The following is a 26,190-nucleotide window of genomic DNA, read 5'->3' as shown; positions in this document are numbered from 1 at the left end:
ACTCCAGCTTTAATGGGATACAGATATCCTGATATGCTGTCTTCCATCTTATGATGTCAACTGTGTATCTAACTATTAATTACTCTTACTAACATTCCAGCACAGTTATGATATAAAGATAACACTAAAATAAGATTTAAGGGAGCAGGACAGGGTGAAAAAGTTAATTACAGAAAGAAGTCTAAGTGTCTATGAAGGGAAGAACAGAGGAGGGAGAAGGGTAAAATCACTGCTATTTTACTTTCCATAAAAACGAGAGCCTTCTTGTTGGATACTTCTGAATTTTAGGGAGGATTTTTTATTTGAATATATAGATTTGGATCCCAGCCTGAGGAGACTCAGTTCCTTGTCTTGAAGTAGCACATGGAAAAGGGAGGGAAGAAATCTGGATAGCATTATTGGATGGTGCTACAAGAAATAAAGCCCATTTTGCTAAATTACTTATGCAGAAGAATATAGTAAGTGGGTTGCTCTGAAAGTAATGCCTCCTATTTAGCTCTATGGAAACTACAACAGAAGCAAAGAGCACAATAACACAATTTAATATAGTAAAGTCTCAGCAACAGAGCACTATTTTTCAACATAGACACGACCACTAGCCTGTCTGTACAGATGAGCTGATCAAGACGAACTTCATGTCGTGGTGTGACAGCTGTACATGGCCATCCAGAACGTGGCTCGTCTTTCACACTGCTGTCACCACTGCTGAAACACACCGCCCACCGCCTCACTGTGCCCACATCAACTTTTTGATCTTCTCAGTAAACGTTCAGCGAATGGCAATAAATGTCCATGAGTGCATTTTTTCTTCTGCAAAGAGGAATTCAATCACACGACTTTACTTCACACACACTTCCATGTCAGACACCATTCTGCCAGACTGCCCCTCTGCTGCCATCTGTCACACAGCAACAACATGTAACGGAATACTGGTGGGAAGGTTCAGCCTCTACTGCAATACCATCAACATCTACCTCTGATACTGTGGGCCAACACAGTAAGGTAGGCGGTATTACTTTTGGAGTAGCCCTTGTATATTTCTGAATTACTCTCACTAGAAAAAACCCACCTATAGAAATGCCAAACATTTCAAAATCTAAAAAATCTTTAAAGTCTCTGTATTGTTCTGGGGATTGTTTATAACCTTATAATTATTAATGGTGATTCAGTCAGCCCAGGTTCCATGGAACTCAGTGTAAATCATTCACCAAGCAACACTCCAGCTGGGTGGTACTTTGAGGAGTGGCAATCAGTAATGGCTAACAGATGAACACTAACCCCCTCAGATAAACTTTCCATGCTAACTTTTAAGAAGTTCCACAGATTTGCACTTGCTTGTAAACTATAACCTCTTCCTCCTACCAGTTGTTATGTTTACACAAAGAACTTTTTCACAACTTTGGCAAACGTCTTCAAATCCCAATGAAATTCCTTTCCACTCTCCTTATGAAAAGCGACGCATTCATTGAAAAGAGCTACTCATCCAGAAACCAACATCAAAGTCAGCAAAGATTTTGAGTTGACAACACAGAAGTTTAAAAAAAAAACCAAAACCCTGAAAGTGTGAATTATATTATCCAAAACGTCAAGGCTTTTAGAAAGACAAGGCCAGCAAACTAAAGGCCAGGTCCAGAGTAGATGTGTTCTTCTCCACTGAATATCCAGTTTGTCTAGAAATGAGTTACTGTCATACAACCTCTACGAAATGAACAATGGTTCTCCCTTAATGCATCCAGCTGGGATCCACTCCAGTGGCAGGGAGTATCCCTGGACATAAGAACTGAATCTTCTATGCTGTTGAAATATTAGAATGGTTCCTGGTACTGTTTGGCCTAGAAAAATTAACATCTTTTCAAATACTACTCAGGCATGATATGGGAGTAAATATAAGCCAGGGTCTCATCCTAACAGGCAATATGGATGCAAGCACTCTGCAAGCTTAGCATCCATCAGTCAATAGTATCAGTGCAGGCTGTGTTATCTCACTGGTCTCAGTGCCAGAGAGCAGTCTATGATACACATTAAACTGCACTCACAGCATTAAATTCACTCTCCCCCTACAGCACAGCAGCCACACGCCTCCTGGGAATAAGCTCTGATCCCTCATAACCTTTGCATCACACACGGGGATTGTGTGGGGAGTGCTAATCAACATGGGCCAGAGTCTGCTCTAGCAACTGAACAATAACAGTGGAATCCCAACGCCCAAGAATGTCCCCTGGCACTATTTTATTCATCAGCATCCTCAAACATTTCCATTTTGGGATATTCAAGCTGAACATATTCAAAGGACCGAAGTTTTAGATGACAAGTTTTCAAAAGTTTTTTGCAGACCAACTCCCTTGAAAAGTTTGTTTAAAAAGGAATTACTTATTTCCTATTGTTGTCCTACATCTTCATGATGCTACATCCCATTTTGTACTATGGATAAAACTTATTTGATAATGTGGATCTTTATCCTAACAAATGAGATAGATAACTGTTAAAGACAGCTAATGATGCACACAAAGCAGAAGAAGGTTAACTCCATTTGGTAAATACTACAGCAGTTTTAAGATATTTAGACAATAAAAAACAGATTTATAACAAGTAAATACTCGTCCCATGAAGACTTTTGTTATAAACTAAGACAACTTGAGCAAAAAGGAAAGATGAGATCAGTTAAGAAAAAATGAGATCATAGAAAAATTATTGCCTAAGTAGGCGATGCATTCATGACAATTTTAAGACTCAATATACTGTATCTACATCACTGAGGAATGAACTAAGAAATAGAAAAATTACATGGCGTGTGAGACTGCCAGCAATAACACTACATTTATTTTTAGACTTTATCTTTGTCTGAGTAACAGAATAAAGGTCTTCACTTAAATATAAGAGGAGATAACCGTTCTCCCAGCTAGTATATTAGGAAACTTTTTTCTACATTTCCCTTCTTTGCCATTTTATTATTCCATTTTCTCTCAGCCTTGCTTGCCTTTCTTTTCTTTACAACTTTATTCTTCATAAACTTTGGTACGATTCTTAGCAAATTTGTTGTAAACATATGAACTTGTTGGTATTCAGTATTCTTAAAATTCCAGAATTCTGGTTTTCACTGGCTAAGCATCCAGCCAGAAAGATTGGGTTTGACAAGTACTCAGATATTTCCAAAAGATTTCTCAGTTCAGCAAGGTTTGACTTTGTTGATGATGTCTTGTTTTGACATCATATAAAGTAAACAACACCCAAATTTGCAAATCTTTCATAAATATATCAAAAGCAAAGCACTCTGATGGGAAGAAAGACATATGTACATACTGCCTATATATATCTTCTAGGAAACTGCAGTAGCTTCATTTACAAGGTCTAGGCATGAAGTACACAGCAGTAAATACTGTTCCTGTTTGGAAAACACATTTTGTGGCTGTTTACCAGGAATAAATGAAAAATACCAATAATTCCAAATAATTCCTGACTCTAGTGAGATATCTTTTCCAAGTTACTTCCACCACTATGGTGGGTTTCAGATATGATCATACCTACCTCCTGAAGCTGGTGTTAGGAACTGCTGAGGACCCCCTTATCTGGCACATGTATGTCCCGCACTTAGTTGTTCAGGTGACTCCACTTCTTTCCAGCTGTGGAACAGACCCTGAGTCCAAGACCTGCCCTCATACTCCCTGGCTCCATTCTTAATCTGAGCTGTTTCCCAAACTCACAGGCCTCTGGCCCTATCCCAAAGATTCATTATGAGTTTGGCAGTTCATCCACTCCTCCTTACAAATTTCTTCATCTGGGAACACTCTCCAGATAAAAAACACAGCCTCTAGACATCTTTTTATTGATGCTGACAAAATCTTCTTTGAACTTCCAGAATTTCTGGGAGAACTGTACAGCAGTAGGCTCTTATCCACAAATTTCCATTTCTCCTACATGCAAGTGCTCCATTACTCGTCCCATCAGGAGGTACCTTACTTGGCTCACTATTTCTGTTACTTCCCTATCACCTATTCCAAAATAACAAGGTCATTATTACTATAACGTTTCATCTAATCCCAGGGTCCCGAAGTGACTCCTAATACTTCTCCATTTCTTTACTTAGACTGGTGTTGTGTCTGGTGCAACACCCCATTGTTGCTGGGATGCTCTCAACTTTCTCAGTTCTTGCACATTTCATCTGGTCTGAGATGGAAACTATTGGTTCTCTGCTTTCATAGTCAGGAGAACTGGGGATGGGGGAGCAGGGTTGCCTTCTCTTGCCAGCAGGGGAACACCAGGATAGAGGGATGGAACATTCTCTTTCTCCTTGAATAACTGAAACCTCTATCTTGCCTCAGACACTGTTTGAGGGGCACAAATTATTAGAGAAGGAACAGTTAGAAAAAGTAAACAGCTGCTAGCAGGAGTGAAACGAAGTGATTGAAGAGTTTGTACTCTTTTCCTGTCAGGACATTATACTAATGTTTTAAAAACTCCTATCCGTACTTTTTTTTAAAGCCACTCATGTCTTTGTTTATAGGGAAAGCTGTTAGCAGCCTCAACATTACTCACTGATCAGCTGACTTGAAACCACATATTTCTATCCATTGGTAACAGTGAAAGTACTATACTCTTTCCCAGAACAGTTTCAGAAACAGCACCATGGGGTACTGCCATATACCATCTGCCACTGCCCCCATAAATGCATAGGACACCATACCTGCTGGCAAACCATAGTTCTATCAGTTCAGCAGTACTTAAGTAAGTAGAAAATCTTCATATTTCAAAGCAATCTAAAGAGTGTGTCTGTTTACCTAATACTGTCTGATTATCCACTCGCCCCCATAAAACGAGTTGTCCTTTAGGTTATGAAAATGCTGTTCCCAACATTTTCCACCTAATCTTGCATTTTTGCTTTTTTTAATTGTTAAGCTGACGTGCTCACAATGAAGCCAAGAACACCAGACTTTTGAACGTTCAGTGTTTGTATTCTTTTTTCAGCCTAATCTTCCTTCAAGATAAAATACTCAGTGGAGGCTTTGAGCTCTCTGAGAATAGACATATAAAATGGAGCTCGTAATTTTACTTAGCACATGTCAAGACGTTATTTTTTCTGCACAGAACTGGCAATTCTCAGTAACCTGTGGGGGGTGTAACAAGGAAGTTCAGAAACAGAGCATCTTCAGTTCGGTACATGACTCAGTTTTTTTCTGTAGCAACAGATTCTTTCCTCCATGTGGAAAACTCACAAGTCACTTTAAAAAACAACAGAAAAGGGAAAAAGGGGGAAAAAGAGCATAAGATGAAACAAAAGAAGAGAGAAGGGAAGAAGGAGAAAGGATGAAAGAAGAAAGAGAAAGAAAAGAGAGAAACATAAAGGCTTTGTTACAGGAAATAATTATGCAGAGGAAATACTTATACATTATACTTATGCAATGCTGAAGTTTTGCACAAATAGAAAATTACTTGTGCTGCTAGAAATATGGTATCATATATAACATTAATTACTGAATTGCACTTTAAGTGGCTGAAATGTGAATGCTATTTTGATGCAAGACTTTAAAAGTAATAATGAAATCTAAATACAACAGTTGGCAAGCATTACAGTGTTACGTGGCTAGAAATTGCTAACCCAAATCAAAACCTTCTGATTTCTGTAACAGCTGGCTGCACAGGAGTGTATCCAGAATAGGACACAAATCCCTGAAGTCTGTTGCAGTCCCAGAAGTCCCACAAGTTGGTCTTGCTTAAGGGGTAACAGCTTCTGCAGGGAACAACTGACTTGGCAGGGATGCGGCCCCCACTCACATCTTGCTTCTCATCCTCCAGGTCCCCTACCAAGGGTTGGGGAGGCACAGCCTTAGCACAAGTCAGATTACCAAGCCTCAGAGCTACAGAGAAAGGGTCTTTTACTGCCAGCAAAACCCAGAAGCCTAAGAGAGTGGGGGAGTCTGGGCAAGTGTAACTCCTGCTACTGCTTCAGATCCAGCCAGGTAGGTTAAGGACACCAGCTATTGCAGGGAAGAGTTTGACAGCTGAGATATTAATATGAAAGCTGAAGCCTTGGCATAAAGGCCACGAGAGACCTCTCAGCTATCAATGCCTGAAAGCAAAGCATGCAATTGCTAATTCCCCACTATAGCACGGTGACTGTACCTAAGCATCTCAGAGGGAAGAAACTGGTGATTTCAGACTGTAAAACACTTTGCTCTCTCTTTCCAGATACAATATATCTGTGTTTATAAGGCAATTTTATGTTTCTATCAGTGGAACTCTAGACTGATAAGAACTAATTACTTTGTAACATTATAAAAGTTTGGTTAGCTCTTAATTAGAAAAGGATTTCAGTTACATTTTAACTAAATATGTGATAATTCAAAAGATGTACTTTGCAACTGTTTCCAGCCTTCATCTACTGCCTGAAAAAGTTTTAATCTCCTCAAATATAATACCAGCTTATCATGTCAAAAACATGATGCAGTTGTCATGACATTATTCTGACATATATATCTTATATGTGTCTAAAATTGAAACCTGTACGGTTAACGTGACAATGCTCTAGGGCCCTGAAGTTACATACACACAAGCTTAAGAACTGAGTTGGATATATAAGGATGTTTGGAATAATTTTAACAGACTGAAGCAGTGATTCATAAATTTAGAGAGCACTGTGTAATTCATTACTTCCCTTCATATCATTATTGAAACCACATACATACAACCAAGAGATAAATCATTATATATTTTGCTGCAAAATGTAATTCAACACAGACAGAGACACTTGAGCTCAGCAGCAGTTTCTACTGAACAGGGGCCAAGTACATTTCCCTCCTGGCCTCTTTTACCCTCCCTTTCTTTCAGTTTTTTGCAGTATCAGTAAATCTCTTGTAGTTTCTTCCTTCTGGTATCATGTAGGAAGGCTTCCTGGATTAGCATTATCACTCACTCATGTATTTTCAAAAACAGGTAGGTGTACGTTTTAGGTGTAAATTCCTAAAGAACAGATAGAATGTAGTTGCTTAGAATATTATTCCACAACTTATTAAATTCCCATGCATCCACTTCAGAGCTCTCTAAAGAAATATGTTCATGTGACATGAAATATATGATTAATGTTAAGTTTACAAGAACAGAGTTCACAAAAAAAAAAAAGCCAACAACAAAACCCACAATTGTGGGTTCAGCACAATTTTAAAGTTTTGCTTTGCCTTCTTTTACAATAAATGCCAAAAATGTGGTAGGAACATCTCAGTGCCTCCTCCCACCCCCCTCCATCCATCCTTCCCTAATACACAGTGTCAAGCATATCTTGCAAGGACTGGGCATTTGTCACTTCTGAACATGCAACCTGCTGAAAGATGCTGTGGACAGCTGCTGTGGCCCTGAAATCACAGTACGGTAACCACCACCCTGAACAACTGACACAGACCTTGGTCAGTCAGTCAGTCAATTTAAGTGCAGAGGTCCATCTCAGTCACACCTGAAGGAAATTAGCTAATGCAACAGACAGCATTTTATATTCAAAAACACGTAGCCAACTTTATTTCCACTACTGCTTTTCTTGAGTATCCAAAAGCAAAGCTAAGCTGGCAAACTGTGCTTTCACTGATCTGTGTGTAATCTAACAAAGCAGCTGCACTCAGCAGGAACAAAGATTTCGTCAGACGGCTCAGTAAAAACTCTTCAGAGCTCTAATAAAATACTTAAAAGAGAAGATCCTAAAGCAAAAGGTTAATTTCCTTTAAGATACCAGGATAAGCCAAAACATCCAATACTTGGGATCAAATTACTGATGAGAGGAAAGAGAACACCGGTTTTAGTTACTGTGTCGTTTAAGAGGAGAGGATTTGCCCTCTGCTCCAGGAAAGACAGATTCCATGGGCCACCCCTTCTCTTTCTGTTATTTCACAAGTACACACAGGATCATGGAAGTGATCCTTTAAAACACAAATATCTTGCATTAAAATATTAATTTCCAACAACTTAATATACATTCTGGGAATACAAGAAATACACACACATTTTCTATCTCTAAACCAATTACACTTATTCTTGAGCTAACACACTTCAAGGAAGATTTAAGACAATACTAATAAAGTTAATTCAATCAGCACAGTTGACAAGTTTTAAATACCTAGGGGTTTGCTTCAGGATTTAAAGAAAGCAACGTGTGAAAAGTCAAACCTATCCAAAGCAGATTGGCTTTCAAAGGCTACACTGAGAGTTCCAAATGCTTTATGTCCAATTGACGCCCACACAAGATACCAAATTTTTATGGAAATCACTAGCTATAGTAATAATTTTAAACAATGATAACCCGTGCAAAGGTCTAGAAAAATGAGACCAACACACACTGAGGTTTAGCAGAAAGACAATAAGAAAAACACAGAAATGACATAGCTCAATTCTTCTGAAAGTTTCCTTAAAACATAACCTATTAGCCCTAACAAGGTAACTAAGGAATCTATGAAGCATTAGTGTACGGCTGCCAGAAGTCCAATTGATCCCAGTTTAGCTTGATCCTGAAGTACTTGTACGTGTATCTGAACAACCCCACAGGATTTTTAGTCTGTTCCATTTTGCTTATTTATATTGCCAGTTTCCCACAGGAAAGATTTTTTGCTTCTGTTCATAGCCACTACCCATACTCTACCAATGAATACCAATCATAGCAATATACTTCAGTTTTAAAAACTGTTAAAACAAAATAAAAAAGAATAAAATTATTTTGATGCTATTTAATACTCAGATGGCATAATCCCACATTTTAGTCCTAAAAACACAGAGAGCTCCACCCAACAAAAAAAATCCCAAACTCCTGAACTTTTATTGCTTTTCCATGCATCTGTTGGTTCTTTGCAGCTATATTGCTCATTTTTGCCTGCTAACCATGTCTTTCCACAACAGCAGCAATTGTCATTGCCACTACTATTTACTATGTACATATTATGCAGAATGGTATGGCTTTAATCCCTGTTAAATTAATTTACGTCTGGAGTGATTTTATTAAGTCAGTAGAATTGATGTCACTGAGATCATGATTTGGCCCACTTCTTTCTCATGTCATTTAAAGATTGCTGCAGCTTCCAAGCACAGTGGCACACATTTTACACATTCTGTTCTTTGCAGAGAGGCACGTTTCAACTATGCCACTGTTTATATGCAACTGCTGAATTTGAAGCAGGTCACCTAATTCACTGTAAACAGAAGGCAATGCCCAAGAGTCTGATTCAGAACTGCCACGTACTTTTATGAGCTGGACCAGAGACTGTCCCCAGTCTCTTGTTCTTTCAGCAAGAATTTCAGTTCTTTCAGCAAGATTTACCAGAACTGTTTGCATCCTGCATATGCCAAACTGAATAGGGATCCAGAGTTTCGTAGGGACCACAAAATTGCTTGGCTTAAAAGAAGAAAGATGTAATTTAATCTATGCATTTTAATTCAATATCAAGTACTAGTTCTTTCCATTCTTTCCCACAGTTCAAAATATGAAAAAGAAACTACAAGAGTAATTTTACAAAGCCATGGAAAAAAGTAAAGGAAGTTGAGAAACACTATACTTTTTATTTTCTCCACACAGCACCTTACTACTGTATTCATTTTCTAGAGAAACAGGTGATTCATTTCTTAGAATAGTAAGTTAACTCAGGATATTTGCTGAAGACTCTCAAAGTTTCAGGTAGGGCTGTCATTTAATCTCATTTTAGAGTTTAGGATCCTAGAAAGTAAACACCTTCTTTCAAGAGCTGCTAAATCACCCAACTCTCATATTCCTGCCTGAAAATGACAATATCCTTTTTTATTATAAACTAGCTCAGCCAAGGTTTGGCCAAGCGCTTGTGCTTTTTATCTTTATTATCCTTATATTTGAAATTGGTTTAAGCACTGGTGGTGGCTTTTTTGTTGTTTTGTTTTGCTTTTTGCAACTTACCTAGTAGAGATTGAGAGCTAACATCCCTTCTTCGGGTAAAATGTCCTACAGGGAGATCTTTTGCCATGATAGAGACAGTGCAAAGTAGAGCGTGCCCGAACAGCAAAAAGTAATATGCAATCATTGTCTTCATTTTCAAGAAGTAGAGGGACATTCAAGGATGCAAACCTGCAATAAGGAGAGAAAGAGATGAGCTCTGTAATTTGACAAAAAGATACCACGTAACCATTCCAGCCATCCAGCTGTATTGCTTCTGTCTCATCAGGTGCCATCACACAGATAGACTGACATACCCACGCTTCCAAGAAATCAGATACAGAACTTGCATAAGAAATATATTCCAGAAACATCAACAATAAACGTGAACTGGCAACCACTCACACTTCTCTTTCAGAAGACTGTCCTTTGTTGCTAGCATAAGCATGCAGATGGAACCTTGTTTACTCCAGGAGAAGGCTTCCAAAGACTGGAGATAGCTTGCCAGTTAAGAAGAGTTTTCATACAGAAGAATATACTTTTTGACAAATGAAGGAGTTTGTTAAGGGCGCCATCAAAAGCCATGGCTCTTGATGAGGAGGACTCTGCCCACCAACAGAGAGCTAAGACTCACTTGCGGGTCACGTCTGCTGTACCTGACATCCTCAGATGTGCTGCCTTCCCCTAAGCCATTACTGTTATGTGTTGTGAAAAGGATATCTCACAGTAGCTAGGTTCGCCCTGGAAAGGTGATGTGATGAGGTTTGGTCAGAAGTTCCTCAAGGTATGTAAGACTGCTAAAAGCACTCACATTCACAACCAAACAAAAGGACTATTCCACATAAAACTGAGTGGCAACTTTAAGAGCAGTGTATATTTTAATGGCAATTCTTGGCCAAGTAACTAAGATGCTAAAAACACTTTTAATAGGGTTCTAAATTCAATAAGGAGAATGACACAGAACAACCCATCTGCAACAGAAAGCAACTCAGTGCCCTGGTTCCACAAAACCTACTCTTTTTCATGAGGTATTCATTGACAGAATACAAAATTCTGTATAAATATGTTCTAATAAGGAGATTTTTATGCATGATTCTCAAGTCTACCTCACATAACCATTACACACTGAGCTATTTTTCTGTGTATCAATCTATTTTTCCTTTTGCGTATCCTACTCAGCATTCCCAAATATGAATACAATGGCACGTATGCCATTTTGCCACAGAGCAAAATAAAGGGAGCCTTTGTCTTCAAAATGCCCAGCCACGCTTAAGTGTTCAATAAAACTCAGTAACAGGAAATACATAATGTAAGAGCAGTTCCACCATAAAAGATCCATATCTCATAAAGAAAACAAATAAACAATAAAAGTCCTATTATCAAAGTTCTCCTACCCTCACAAGTGGTTTTATATTGTTTCAAAAGAAAGCAATGTTTTACAGAGAGCTTTCACAGAATCACTGGGCTTGGAAGGGACCTCAAGAGACCATCCAGTCCTGCCTGCTATCCAAGAGAGCATCCAGTCCTACCTGCTAAAGCAGGTACCCTACAACAGGTCACAGAGGTAGGCATCCATACGGGTGTTAAACATCTCCATAGGAGACTCCACAGACTCTCTGGGCAACCTGTTCCAATGCTCTCTCACCCTTTATTTGCCACATCCAGCAAGTGTGGATATACAAGGATAACCTAAAATAAAAATTAATGGGAGATTGCATCAATTTTCAAATAAAAAAAAAAAAATCCCAAATCCAAAAGCTGTGTATATGATAGAAGGCACCACTGATCAAAGCCCATGTTCATCTTTCTCCACCCTTTAACCCAAACTGAAAACATCTATACTGCTTTCCAGAGGTGATGGCAGCTTTGACTGGGGAGCTTTGCTCAAGTTCCAGGTACATACTTGTGTCTGCTGCTGCTTGCATTTTTACATGACCAGTTTGCATTGTGGTTGCACAGCTCCTTTGCCCGCGGCCCTCCCACGGTTCTGTTTATTTTCTGGGTTTTCTGCAAAGTCTGCTGTCTTCACTTGAGAAGCTGGATGGCGTTTACTGCACCACATTTGGTATTTAACACCTCATCTTCCCAGCAGGCTAAGCCAGGCTACTGGCACAGCCCTCTGCAGCATCATGTTGCTGACTAACCCATGCTCTCCCAAGCTAGGAGCAGCTCCTGAAGTTACAAACACCTACTATTAGTCGCTATCTGGAAAACGTTTCAAGCACTTCAATTCCAGCTGCTGCCTCAGCTGGAATAAATAAATATTTATCAGGAGACAGCTCAGCTGACCCCAAACCGAGCTGTTGTATAACAAACATCCCCCAAACCTCCCAATCCCCCAAAAAGCAAAAGACATCAAGAACAAACATTCATACCCCTTTTTAGTTTTCTTTTTAGGTTTCTCTTGCTCAGCATCTAGCAGCCAGCTAAGAGCTCAACGTTTCCAAGGTATTTTCTTATCCATTTTACCTGTGCTTACTCAGCCATACACCCATGCTACTGAATGATTTTTCATACCCTCTCACACATTTTCAAATTTCATGAATTACAGTGCAAGGATGTTGAAAAATGAAATTGTGACTTCATCTTTCAGAATCATATGTCCTTCAGTGGACGACACTCAAACAACACCAGCCTGTTTCTATCATTCAAAATACCTTTCCATGGAAGTCTTCTCAGAAGCAATTAATGGCTGTGGTTTGAACAGAGATGCTACTAACTTTTCAGGGCCAGAAGTGATGTATCAATGACCGTCTCTGTTGTATGGTGTGTGTTATAAATATTTGTTCTCTTTCCTGTGTTAAATCTTAAAGAAGAGATAGCTCTCAAAGAAGAGAGGAGATGCTCTGTGGATCATGCCAGTGTTCTTCAGTCAGCGTTCTTCCATCTCTTACCCCACTTTAGGGAAATTTCTGTCACACAGATGATTAGGAAACCCTTCCTCTGATTTTGAAAGCCACAAAGGCTACAACTTTTTTATTTGGGCACCTTTTTCATTTAAGTTTTCACTGGTCAGATCGTGCAGAAAAACTAACTAGGAAACCAGGCCAGTAAAATGTTTCAGCTCAAGCTTCTTGTTCCTCTGAGTGGCCTCAACCCTCACCCTGCAGTAAAAAGTGAAGTTCCTTTCTGAGGATGAATCAGACACAGCAAGTCCACAGACCCTTGCCTCTCCACCTTCTCCAGCTGCTACCAGAACTAGCTCAGGGTACAGAAAGAACAATTAATTCTCAGCATTGACCCAGGACTTCAACACCTTTATTAACTGCAGAAAGCATCCCCTCTCTTGAACCTTATATAGTTTTTCATCATTGCTGGGAAGGAAAAGGAAGACAGAGAGGGACCACAGATAGCAATTACTGCTACAGAAGTTGCCTTCAGCTTTTATTGTTTGATAGTTAAGATACAGACAGTTAAGATGCACTTACTTTCATTAAGCTGCCAGGAAATATGACTTCAGTATTTTTAGAATCATACCATTATTTGAGTTGGAAGGGACCTTCAAAAGTCATCTGGTCCAACTCCCCTGCAATGAGCAGGGACACCTACAGCTAGATCAGGTTGCTCAAAGCCCCATCCAGCCTGACCTTGAACACCTCCAGGGATGGGACACCTACCACTTCTCTGGGCAACCTGCTCCAGTGTCTCCTCACCCTAAACATAAAAAAACCTTCTTCCTTACATCCAATCTAAATCTACCCTCTTTTAGTTTGAAACCATTTCCTCTTATTCCATCACAACATTCAACGCTAAAGGGTCTGTCTCCTTCCTTCTTACAGCACCTCTTTATATACTGAAAGGATGCCCTCAGGTCTCCCCAGAGCCTTCTCTTCTCCAGGCTGAACAGCCCCAGCTCTCTCAGTCTGTCCTCATAGGAGAGGTGTTCCATCCTTGAATCATTTTCATGGCTCCCCTCTGGACACACTCCAACAGGTCTCTGTCTCTCCTGTACTGAGGACACCACATCTGGACACAGTACTCCAGGTGAGGCTTCACCAGCACAGAGAAGAGGGACAGGATCACCTCCCTTGCCCTGCTGGCCATGCTTCTTTTAATTCAGTCCAGGATACAGTTGGCTTTCTGGGCTGTGAGAGTACATTGCTGACTCATGTCCAGCTTCTCACCCACCAGTACTCCCAGGTCCTTCTCAGCAGGGCTGCGCTCCATCCTTACATCCCTCAGCCTGTACTGATAGCAAGGGATGCCATGAGCCAGGTGAAACACCTTATACTTGGATTGATTGAGCCTCATGAAGTTCACCTGGGCCCACTGCTTGAGCCTGTCTGGGTCTCTCTGGATGACATACCATCCCTCTGGTGTGTCAACCGTACCATGCAGCTTGGTGTCAACCTCAAAGTTGCTGAGGGTGCACTCAATCCCACTGCTGGTGTCATTGATGAAGATATTAAAGAGCACTGGCTCCAGTACTGATCCCTAAGGGACACCCCTTGTCACCGATCTCCATCCAGACATTGAGCCATTCACCACAACTCTCTGGGTACAACCTTGCAACCAATTTCTTGTCCATTGAACAGTCCACTCAGCAAACCCATACTTTCCAATTTCCATGTGCCTTAGAATATATTCCCAAGGATCTGCTCCATGCTCTTCCCTGGCGCAGAGGTGAGGCTAACAGGTCAGCAGCTCCCTGGGTCATCCTTTCTCCCTGCCTCAAAAATGGGTGCTAAATTGCCTTTTTTCCAGTCACCGTGGACTTCATCTGACCACCATGACTTTTCAAATATCACTGAGTGTGGCTTGGTGACTATGTCAGTGAACTCCCTCAGGACTCTGGGATGCCTCTCATAGAGACCCACAGACGTGTGGATGCTCAGGTTCCACAGGCAGTCACAAACCTGATCTTTGCTTACAGCGGGAGGGGAATGCTCCCCCAGTTCCCACCTTCCAAACCATCCACCCGAGGGCTGTGTGTAGAGCAGTTGCTGGTGAAGACTGAGTAAAAAAGTTGTCAAACACCTCAGCCTTCTCTTTGTCTGCTGTTATTAGCCCGCCAGTGTTGTTCACTAGGGAAGGTATGCCTACCTGGACTTTCCTTTTCCAGTTGATGTACCTATAGAAGCCTCTCTTATTCCTCTTTGTGCCCCTTGCAAAGCTCAGTTTCAGTTGTGCCCTGGCCTTCCTGACCCCATCCCGACACAGCCCAGTAGCTGTGTCCCTATACTCCTCCCAGGTTACCTGTTCCCGCTTCCACTTTATGTTATGAAGACCATAAGTGCATAAAAGGGAAAGCATTCTCAGGTTCTTTCAGCACTCACTATCCACCCATTTTTAAGATAACAGCAAACTGTGATTAAAGGAAGAACTTTTACTGAAGTGAAAGAAACTGCAAGTGATCGATGTAAGCCAATAAAATCAGAGTTCACATTCTCAATCTGGGAAGCACAGTGAGCTACTTGGAAAACCAACCAGCCCTTATAACATGCAAGCCACGAGATATCTAATGCTCAATCCCTATTGCCTCAGATATTGAAAAAAAAACATATCAAGTCAGCAGGCACTTTACAGCCCCATTAACTATCAGTTAGAACTTGTTCCAAGGTATTTCACTACCACAAGCCAGCACATGCATTACCAGTCCATTACTCATTAAAATCACTGTGTGTGGCATGGATGTCAGGACACAGATTATTAATAATTTCCTCCAACCTTCTGGACCGGACTGCTGACACAGGCATTTTCCAGTCTGAAAAATAGTTAAAGAATTCCTGAGAGCATTGGAAAATATCTGCCGTAGCTATGCAGGTGTTGTGTGGGGGCAGCTGGAGGCTATTTATCACATCAGCAGAAGAACATTCTTGCCTTCACCCCTACAAAGGAGCACACTACTGTCATCCTGTTCCATTAAAGATAAACTGGATTTTCCATGACTCCTTATTGCACAAGCACGTCTTCGCTAGGCTTGGAAGAACAGCACAGGTAGAACAGCCCTAAAGCCACAGTTGTAAAGCACAGAACACTGATGCAGTTAAATTATTACGAGGGAAGAAGGCTACAGGTGCTCCAAGTTTGCAGATGTCTCCCCAGTCCTGATGGCAGGCACCACCATGCGTACAGGAGTGTGTGAATCTACCCAGGGTGACACCAAGCCCCAGAGAGCAGCACTCCCTTGTTAACACATTCATTAGCTCCTTCTAGGTGGCTAACATAGGCCATTGGTGCTGTCAGTAGTATCAAAGAATTTGGGAAAACCATTAACTAAAAGTACATTAGTAAATGAGGTGTATTCTCAGAAAAAAACACCCAAATGCAAGTAGCTTTCATAACAGCACTGCAAGCCACCACAACGACAAAACTAACTGCTGGTTTGGCAACATCAAGTCCTTTACCAATCTGAGATAATGAGCATCCAGACAATAAGAGTAACCCAAGTCTGCAGTGGGTTCAGACCAAAAGTTGTGTACCTAATTATTCTGTCCGCTGCTACAATAAAACCATAATAGTAAATAATAAAACCAAAATGGCACGGGGCTGTACATTACATCTCGCAACGGTAAAGGGTAGATCCAAAACAGGGCAGTTTCTAGAAGGGATATGAATGACATCAGGTGGTCAGCCAAAACTTGCCACAAACCCAGCACTGTGCAGGAGTTCCTGTATGCAGTGTGGCTCAAGTGCTGCAGAATACATAAGGGAGACCACATTCTGGAAGCTGTCAGAGGAGCGCTGTGGGTGGGAGAGAACAGTTTGCCTATTCAAGCACTGAGGTCAGACACGCACACATCTTAAAGAGAGTGCACACCAAAACAGAGAGCACATCAGGAAAAGCAAAGATTAGCACGCTGATTCTGCGTTACATTTGATAGTGAGGTGTAATTATTATAGTAGGGCTTCTACACAATGGACTTCATTATCTAGAGAGCTTAGAGTATGTGTGCTACACGTATAAATTAATTTTCTACAACTAATGAAATAAGGAACTCTAAGGGATCTATTAGTCATTTTTTAACTCATTCATCTAAATCACTTACAGGCTTCCTGATATCACAGAGGTAAAAGCAGTAAGTACCAAATCACAGAATCAAAGAATAACTGAGGTAAGAAGGGAACCCCGAGGTCATCAGATCCGACCCCTGCTCAGAGCTGAAGATCATTTCAATGATTTAATAATTTCACGTCCTACAAAAGTTAACAGTGACGTTGTAAAACAGTGCCCCCACAGTATGGTTCACACCACATACTTTCCAGTGGTCAGACAGAAAACTTCAGCACTGGGAATTTGCACTTAATGACAGCATCAATCTCCATGTTACAATTTCTTCAGCTGCCACTTGGACAATAGACCTTTTCATTATCATGCTCTTTAGGGGCAGACTTACTTGTACTTTCTGGTTCTGAATGGGATGTAGGCATCAGTGTTTCCACTAAGTTGGCAGATGAGTGGTGTGGCAAAACGGAGACATTTCACTTTTACAACTCTGAGTAGGTATTCATACGAAACCATATATTATATGACATACAATATGTATGTGAGCTGCTGAGTTTTGTCTCTGTGAAGACCATAATGAACTGTGACTAACTGCAAACAGAAAGTTTTTCTTAAAAAAAAAGAAAAAAAAAAAGACACCGTAGTTCTAAAACATATTTGCAAACCCACAGTGACCTCAGGACCAGCACTAGTGTACAACAGTAATGTGGGGATAGAACACACTCCGTTCCCAATACTCCTTACTCACAATGAAAACACGACCTAACAATGAGTACACTATATAAAAAGAGCTTGTTAATGATGTCCAGATTATAATTAAATAGCAGAGGATAGTGCTTTACCCTCCCATGGAGACAATTTATAAGTCATAGGAGAGTATTTAGATCTGATTAGCCTTTCCCTAGTTCATATGAACTGATTAAAACATCTTTACTGTTACAGCTGGGTCCCAGCTCATAAGCCCTAAAGTGTGTGTGGGTTTGTTTGTGAGAAATCCCAGTGAAGTCAATGGAAAGATTCACGTAAAATAATTGTATAAATGTTGCCTGCAGGGTGTAGGATCTCAGCGTTGTGTAATTAAGTGCTACCTTTCCTTAGGATATAAAATAAATCAAGTTTAATTCCAGTACTTGAAGGGAGCTTATAAGCAGGAAGGTGACCAACTTTTTACAGGGTGTAATAGTGATAGGGCAAGGGGGAATAGTTTAAACTAAAAGAGTGAAAATTTAGCTTAGATGTTAGTAAGAAATTCTTTACCCAGAGGACGGTGAGGTGCTGGCACAGGCTGCGCAGAGAAGCTGTGGATACCCCATCCCAGAAGGTGTTCAAGGCCAGGCTGGATGGGGCCCTGGGCGGTGTGATCTAGTGGCAGGCAACCCTGCTTGCGGCAGAGGAATCATAGAATGGCCTGGGTTGAAAAGGACCACAATGATCATCGAGTTTCAACCCCCCTGTTATGTGCAGGGTCACCAACCACCAGACCAGGCTGCCCAGAGCCACATCCAGCCTGGCCTTGAATGCCTCCAGGGATGGGGTATCCACAACCTCCTTGGGCAACCTGTTCCAGTGCTTCACCACCCTCTGTGTGAAAAAATTCCTCCTAATATCCAACTTAAACCTCCCCTGTCTCAGTTTAAGACCATTCCCCCTTGTCCTATCACTATCCACCCTCATAAACAGCCGTTCCCCTTCCTGTTTATATGCTCCCTTCAAGGAGGAGGAGTTGGAACTGAATGATCTTTAAGGTTCCTTCCAGCTTAAGCCATTCTATGATTCCATGATTCAACAAGATACGTGTATTAATGTATAGTACATGAGAAAGCTTAAAAATCTGATGTTTAAAGCTGCCATATCTATGTGAACAGCGTATCAATCAAAAATTATTTTGGATCACGTTTCAGGACTTTGCTAAAAAAGCCCAATATGTATCTTATTAAGTTATTGACTTACAACTTTATTATGGGTTCCTGTATGACAGTTTCTTCTGATGTTGTCAGCTGCCTGAGAGTAGCACAGCAAAAACACAGCATGCCACTTTTCCAGATCTCAGTCAGGATCACTGACCCCATGAATGATGGCAGGAAAAGAAAACCCAGGTATTTAGGAAGAGATACAGGTTGGGCATTTATCACAGATACAGGTAATAGAACACAAGAAGATGTCCTTCTGCTGTTGAGCTGTTGGAGCTGTTGAGTGGGTCCAGAGAAGGGCCACAAAGATGATCAGAGGGCTGGAGCACCTCCCCTACGAGGACAGGCTGAGAGCTGGGGCTCTTCAGCCTGGAGAAGAGAAGGCTCTGAGGAGACCTTATAGCGGCCTTCCAGAACCAGAACGGGACCTACAGGAAAGCTGGAGAGGGACTTTTTATAAGGACAGGTAGCAACAGGACAAGGAGAAATGCTTTTAAACTGGAAGAGGGTAGATTTAGACTAGATATTAGGAAAAAATTCTTTACTGTGAATGTGGTGAGACACTGGAACAGGTTGCCCAGTGAGGTTGTGGATGCCCCCTCCCTGGAAGCATTCAAGGCCAGGCTGGATAGGGCTTTGAGCAACCTGGTCTAGAGGGAGGTGTCCCTGACAATAGCAGGGGCTTGGAACCAGGTTATCTTAAAGGTTCCTTCCAACCCAAAACATTCTATCATTCGATGATTCTATGAAGCATTACACAGATCAGGAGGCCGCAACCTTCCCTCTGAGCCAACACTATCAAGCATCATGGCACGGGTCAGTGTGACACTCCAAGTACCGTATTCTGAAAGAGCAACATACGCTCCTTAAAGATGCCACAACCACCTCCGTAAGTCTGCAAAGCACCACCCAGGTTGGGTTTCCAGGGCAGGTCAGTGGCACGCAGCGAGCCCTGTTGTCCCTCCCCTCCAGTCACAGCGCCCGCGGGCAGCGTTCCCGGAGCTACCTGCGGGGCTGCACACCGCTGGTTCTGCTGTAGGCCGGCAAAGCACCTTCAGGCTGCTTCCTAGGTAAAGTCAGGCTGCACGTCTGCACTGATTGTAAAATACAGTCAGTTTTTCCCCTTACAGCGCATGCTATACGAGCTAGCGAAACACGCACGGCGGAACAGGGCACCAGAGAACTTCCTCATCCCCACGCACTCCGAAGGGAAACCCTCCAGCGCGGCTCTCCGAAGGACCTGCTCTCTGAGCCACCCGCACCCCGCAAGACCCCCTGCCTCCCTCGGCCAGCCGCCGCAGCCCCGGCTCGGCTGCCCCTCACCCAGCGGGGCCTCTGGGCGGGACGGTCCCTCCGCCGCGCGGAGTCCCGGGCCGGGGGTAGCAGCGGCTGTGCCGTTCCCCGGAGCGGCAGGGCAGGGCAGCGCAGAGCTTACCTGCGGGCTGAGGGGCCGCTCCGCAGGGCGGCGGGCAGCGGCCGGCAGCGAGCGCGGGAGCCTCCTCCCCTCAGCGCGGCCCCGGACAGCGCTCCCCCTCCCGTCCCCCCCGGGAGAGCCACGGGCTGAGGGGAGCCGCCGCCTCCCGGGCAGCCCCGGGCGGAGGAAGCCCCAGGGGAGGGAGCAGCCTGGCTGGCGAGAGGCTGCCCCGGGAGGCGCGGCCCGCTACCCTCAGGCAAGTCCTGCTCCTTCCCGCCCGTGTGGTGATGGCCGGGGCTGCCGGCGCCCTGAGGGACGCGGTCCCGCGTCTGCCCGCCCGCCCCGCCAGGCGCGGGGCTGCGCTCCCGCCTGACGCGAGGTACGGAGCGGGGAAGCAGCCGTCACGTCGGCCCCGTCCCTCCCGCCTCTCCGCTGAGGGACGCGAGCTCCCGGCCGCGGTGTCCCCGTCTCACCCCCGCCAGCCCCTCGCCCGCCGCCGTCAGACCTGGCCCTGCCCCGGCCCAGCGGCTCTCCCTGCAACACGGGAACGTGGAGCCTCCGCCGGCGGCGTGCGTACCCGCGCTGTCTTCCAGGGAAACCTACCAAAGAACACGTTGGGGAATGGAAATCCCATTCCCCGCACGTTGGGCCTCCGGGGCCAAGGCAAACAGTCCCCGGTGAATCATGCGGTGTGTCCGCCCCTGCCCGAGCTTAGAGCAGTCCCCTCAAGGGAAAATGCTGCAGGAGGCGGTGGAATAAGCGAGTCGGGTGCAGGAGGACACCACTGCTGAGCTGTCCCCACAGCTGCACTGTCTGGCTGGAGAAAGCAGTGTGGTGTTTGTATCGGAAGTTTTGTTTGTATCAGTAGTTTTACAGTTTTGCCACCTATGAAGAAGCGAAAAATTCTGCTTTGTTCCACAGCAATTGTGATTTTTGTTCGCAGGTTGAAAACAGGCAAAAAACAGTGAAAACAAATGCAAACGGCAAAGATGAAGCAGTTTCATCATCGCTCTCAGCCCTAAAATTGCTAAGCCCTGCAAATCCAAGAACCATGTTGCGTGGAGTGCCAGCCAAGTCAGAGCCGGTTCCCTGTCTTTCTTGAACTGAGGAGCCCAGAAGTGGACACAGAACTCCAAATGTGGCCTCACCAAGGCAGAGGAGAGTGGGAGGATCAACTCCCTCAACCTGCTGACCACACTCTAATGCACCCCAGGATACGACTGGCATTCTTGGCCACAAGAGAACACTGCTGATTCATGGCAAACGTTGTCTGCTAGGGCACCCAGGTCCTTCTCTGCAGAGCTCTTTTCCAGCAGTTCAGCCCCTAACCTGTACTTAAGCATGGAATCGGGGAGAATAAGCATATACTTATTCCTCCCCAGGTGCAAAACTCTATGTTTGTCCTTGCTGAACCCCATTAGGTTCCTCTCCACCCAACTCTCCAGACTGTCCAGGTCTTGCTGAATGGCAGCACAGCTTTTTGATGTGTCAGCCACTCCCCCCATCAACAAACTTGCTGAGAGAGCACTCTATTCCCTCACCCAGATTGTTGATGAAGATGTTGAACAAAACCAGCCTGAGTACTGACCCCAGGGGAACAATACTAACTAAGGCCTCCTGCTAGACTCCGTACCTCTTATCACAACCGTCTGAGCTCTGCCAGTCAGCCAGTTCTCAATGCACTTCAATGTCCACTCATTTATCCCACACTTCCTAAGCTTCCTTATGAGGATGTTATGGAAGACAGTGTCAAAAGCTTTGCCGAAGTACTTAACATCCACTGCTTTCCTTGTATCCTTGATATATGCAGCTGCACCTGTTTTCTAGTGGATGAATCCTAGCTAACACATGATCTTCTTTTTAATGGCATTACATTTAATCTCACTTTCAATTCTTTCTTTCTTCACATAATTCAGCCCTTTCCAAATGAGATCCTCTTTTTCCTTTCCACTTACAATACCAATCAACTTTTGTGTTTTGCCAGAAAACTTTCACTTTTGACTGTTAATTTAATGACTGAAAAAAATAAACGATAATAAGATTCTCAAACTGATCTTTCAGAAATCACTAATAACTTCTCACTTCGAAAACTCTCTCATCCCATTTTCCTATTATTAGCTAAGTCCATACTTACAGTCTTTCTCTTAGTTCCTATTTAAACTAATAATGTGTCCTGTGGGATTGCTATACTGAAGTTCAGGTAGATTAGATCTAATGCATTTCCTTTGCCTAAAATTAGCAGGTTAGATGAGGACAGCCTAATGATGAGAAACCAGTCCCGCCTTCATCACTTGTCCATGTTTTGCAGCATCTTTAATTATTGTTTGCTTTTTCTATATATATTTTTTTCTTCTAAAAACAAAAATGCATCTGTACAAATTAAGTGCCTCCTAGCTACTGATTGCTATTCACTGGGCACATTTCTGATTCAGTAGAACTCTCAAGAAAATTTGGCATTATACCGGTGCTGTCATTTGTATGGAAATTGCCAGCTCCCTATGATGTGAATGTGTTTTAAAGGTCATGTCTCACAGAATCACAGAATGGCCTGGGTTGGAAGGGACCTCAAGGATCATGAATCTCCAACCCCCCTGCTGGGCAAGGCCACCAACCTCCCCATTTACTAGACCAGGTTGCCCATCCAACCTGGCCTTGTCTCCCTTACCTGCAGCTGCTGTCACTCTTACTTGTTCTACTGCCTTTGTGTTGACTGTAATAAAGTATTTGCAGACAGCAAAGTTTTTAGCAAGTCACATTTCTGAAAGGCCTAGATCAATGTTTTGTTAGATTCTATCACAAACAAGAAAATATTAGACTGCAGTAAAAAAAAAAAACACAAAAGGTTAAAATTAGTGTATTAAAATGGTTGTCAATGATCTGACAGCCCTATGGTTGGAAATGTGAAAATGTGTGTGTATGAGTAATTCAGAGTTCATATGCCAGATTGCACTGCCATTATTCAAGCACAATTTACAATGCATATGCAAATTGAAGACCATCATTGGAAGCACCAGCCTTAATTAGATGAGCTGCTCTTTCTTGGGTTCAATTCTGAGTGAAATTAAGCAGTCTTTGCTGATTCTTGAAGTGCTAGATCTGCAGGTAATTGGTGCCTCAAAAAAGATGCAACATGAATTCCTTCTAGTTACATAGAGATCTTCAAATGACTGCAATAGCTCAAAAGTGTACTGAATTTATCTGCAGAACCCACTCACCCACTTTAAGTAGCTGAAATATCATATTGGGATCACCACTCTGCCAACTATATTCATACAGTTTACTTTTGCCTGTAACTTCCAACATGTGTACAATACAATTGCATTTGCAATATTTCCCTGGGTAATTTAAGCCATACCCCAAGTGCTCCTGACTTGAGTTTTACTCCGATTTCATCTTTAATGAAATTAATTGACAGTATCAATACAATCAAATTGAAGCAGGCTATATTGTAGCAGGTATAAAGATATAGATATACAAAGCGTCTCAGGAGCAGTATATTCTGCTGAAAGGCTGTTATGGTAGAACTGTGGCTACTATGAACCAGTTTGGTGTTGATTAAATGTTGCAGACTGAAAGCATCTTTTCTTCCAGCTGTGGCACTGCTCCCATGCTGGTCCCCAGGTAAGTCTGACTTGTCACCCACCTTGAGAAGATGAAAGGATATGTTCAGGAGGCACCAAAGCCTACACTGAGCATAAATGGAAAGGAAATTTGAGTTAAATATGTGTTCAGAAGTTTTGGTGCTTTCTTAAAAATGTCATCCCCTTAAAACAGATTTGACTCCTGAAAGACTGGTCCTGCAATACTTGGACTTGTGACAGCAGTTCCTGGAGGACTTGGTGCCTTACAGAGAGCATGAAGAAATGTAGGTGTTAGTTCCCATGGTTGCCAGACCTGTTTCAAGGTAAGAGAAGAGAATAAGGCTGCTCCTTGCTTCCCAGGCTGTTCCCATACTTGCCAGGCTGTGCAGAGGACCCCGAGTGCTTTTCAAGCATCCATAAGGGTAGACAGTGACTGAATATGTCTAGATATCAGTTTTGGAATAAAATATCCAGATTCTTTTTTAAAGCTTCTACATACCAAAAGAGGCAGAAATTTCCTTCACTAGTTCACTCCTGAATACATTTATGAATTGCTTTGCAAGAGCATTCAGTTATTACTCCAAAAGTTGCCAACAAGAAAAAAAAGCCCTTAAAAAACCTTATTGAATGTGAAGGAGAGGGATATAGGATAGCAGGAAGTCAGCTTATTTCTAGTCTGATTTTTCTAACTTCAGGTTTCTGCCACTGGGTTCTGTTAACTTTTGTTGGCTACACTGAAGACACCTGTTATTAAAGTTTGGTTCCCTATGTACTTACTTACATCGTGTCCTTAAGTCACCTCTTAAATCTGAGTTACTACAGGCATTGCATTTTCTGAATTTTTCTCTTGATGGCATTCCTTCCAACTCTCTAATGACCCTTTCAGGTCTTCACTAATCCACTCCAATCTTTTCTAAACATTCTGCATGAATTACTTACAACCCCACGGTATAGGCAAGACATAACCTGACCTTTTTTTTTTTCTTTCTTTTTTTTCTTTTTCCCTTTTTATTGATGATTTATGCTCTTTAAGGTAATAGATTAAGAGTTTTGAGCACCATGTAGTCAAAAACTGATCCTTGCAGAATTTCTCTTGAAACAACTGCTGAGAGCTCTTTGCTTACATGCAGCTGAGATTTATCAGCTGTTTTGCAATCTATTTCATGTGTGAAATGCTGTCTCTACATTATTCTAGTTCTTTAGTCAGAATATTTATACTGTATCAGATGAAGTGCCTAAGAAATGTCCAAGTGTATAATGCTTCCACTCAAACCCATTCCGTAGCCCCATTAAAATAGAACGTTTGACAAGACCTGCTTTCCCAAGCAGTCCTGTGTTCCATTATCAGTTTTCTGAGTAATGCACCAAATCACACAATTATAGAAAAATGTAGAGAGGAGGTGACCTAAAAAGTCCCCAGGGACGGTATTCAGCCTCTTTTGGTTACAACTTTGTATGACGGATATTCTGTTATACGTGTAGTCTAAACATTCTAATTCAGAAACTCTCCAAGACATGCTTTTTGAATACAACTATTGACAGTGGCATTTGCCAATATTTTGGCTTTGTACCAGGCCACTGTGCTTTTAAAGTCTGAGGGGAAAGATACCTTTGTTGTGGTGAAAGCATAAAATGAAAGATTTCTTAAAATACTATCTGGTTGAAGCTGTATCATATCTTAAATAATGTCATGCCTTCCTAATGACGTAAAAAAAAAATCCTCAACTTCTCTGCCCCCAAATATCTGGAAAATTCATCCAAATGTGAGATAAGATCTCACAGAAAAAGCTAAATCACAGTAAAAGAAAAACTATGTGATGGCACAGCTCTGTAGTAACCTCTTCAGTTTAGCTTGCAGTTGTGGTAAACCTGTTTGGGTAGTAAACTGAGTCCAACCCAAACCCATTCCAACCCAAAGGAAAAGTTACAGACTCACAATAAAATGGATAAACTCTTTCTTGCTTCAAAAGCAAAGTAGAATCAACCAGAGACTTTGCAGTCTGTGCACTAAAAACTACACTCGACTAAAAAATGTTCAGAAAAGACATTGTGTGTTGAGTGTATGTAGACATCACAAACACACAATCAAGGATTGTATCACAAAATTTTCCCAGCTTGTGATTCCACCTGGTGAAGGTGAGGCTGTACGTCCTCCACAACAACAACAAACTGCTGTATCTAATGGTTTTCTTCATTAAAAGCACTTTGAACTTTTTCTTAAGTTACTTTTTCTTTATGAAAAGCAAAGAAGCAGGATCACACAATAGCAGGAAACTTAGGCTGGTCTGTGTAACTGATAAACGTAATTTCATCCTTGGCTCTAATACAGTAAAGGAAATGAAGCCAATTCCAATTTTGCAACAAATTGATGAGGAGAAAAATTCATGAACTCACAAAAGATTAATACTTAAAACTAACATTCAACTCTCACCTTTGTTCCTGAACTCTTATTGCCCTTGCTGTCCTCAGGT

General features: G+C 42.2%; 1 protein-coding gene across 10 annotated transcripts in view; it reads right to left on the bottom strand.

Moving 5' to 3' along the window:
• The window catches only part of MATN2 (matrilin 2), a 69,560-nt gene extending 48,697 nt beyond the window's left edge, over positions 1–20,863 (bottom strand). For 4 of the 10 annotated variants that reach the window (XM_025148051.3, XM_025148054.3, XM_025148056.3 and 1 more), the window contains exons 1-2: positions 20,160–20,231; positions 9,893–10,060 (exon numbers count right to left, since the gene is read on the bottom strand). In XM_025148051.3, the coding sequence (XP_025003819.2) occupies positions 9,893–10,046 (154 nt within the window). In that variant the 5' untranslated portion in view covers positions 10,047–10,060; positions 20,160–20,231. Of the gene's footprint in view, positions 1–9,892; positions 10,061–20,159; positions 20,232–20,611 lie in introns of those variants that run through there. The other 6 variants (XM_040695902.2, XM_040695904.2, XM_025148053.3 and 3 more) reach the window with 4 other exon arrangements.
• Between the last annotated feature and the right edge of the window lie 5,327 nt (positions 20,864–26,190).

This window comes from Gallus gallus, chromosome 2 (assembly GCF_016699485.2).
Source record: "Gallus gallus isolate bGalGal1 chromosome 2, bGalGal1.mat.broiler.GRCg7b, whole genome shotgun sequence".
Classification (NCBI taxonomy): Eukaryota; Metazoa; Chordata; class Aves; order Galliformes; family Phasianidae; genus Gallus; species Gallus gallus.
The sequence above is the reverse complement of the archived record's forward strand: the minus strand, read 5'-3'. Positions and strand labels throughout refer to the sequence as shown.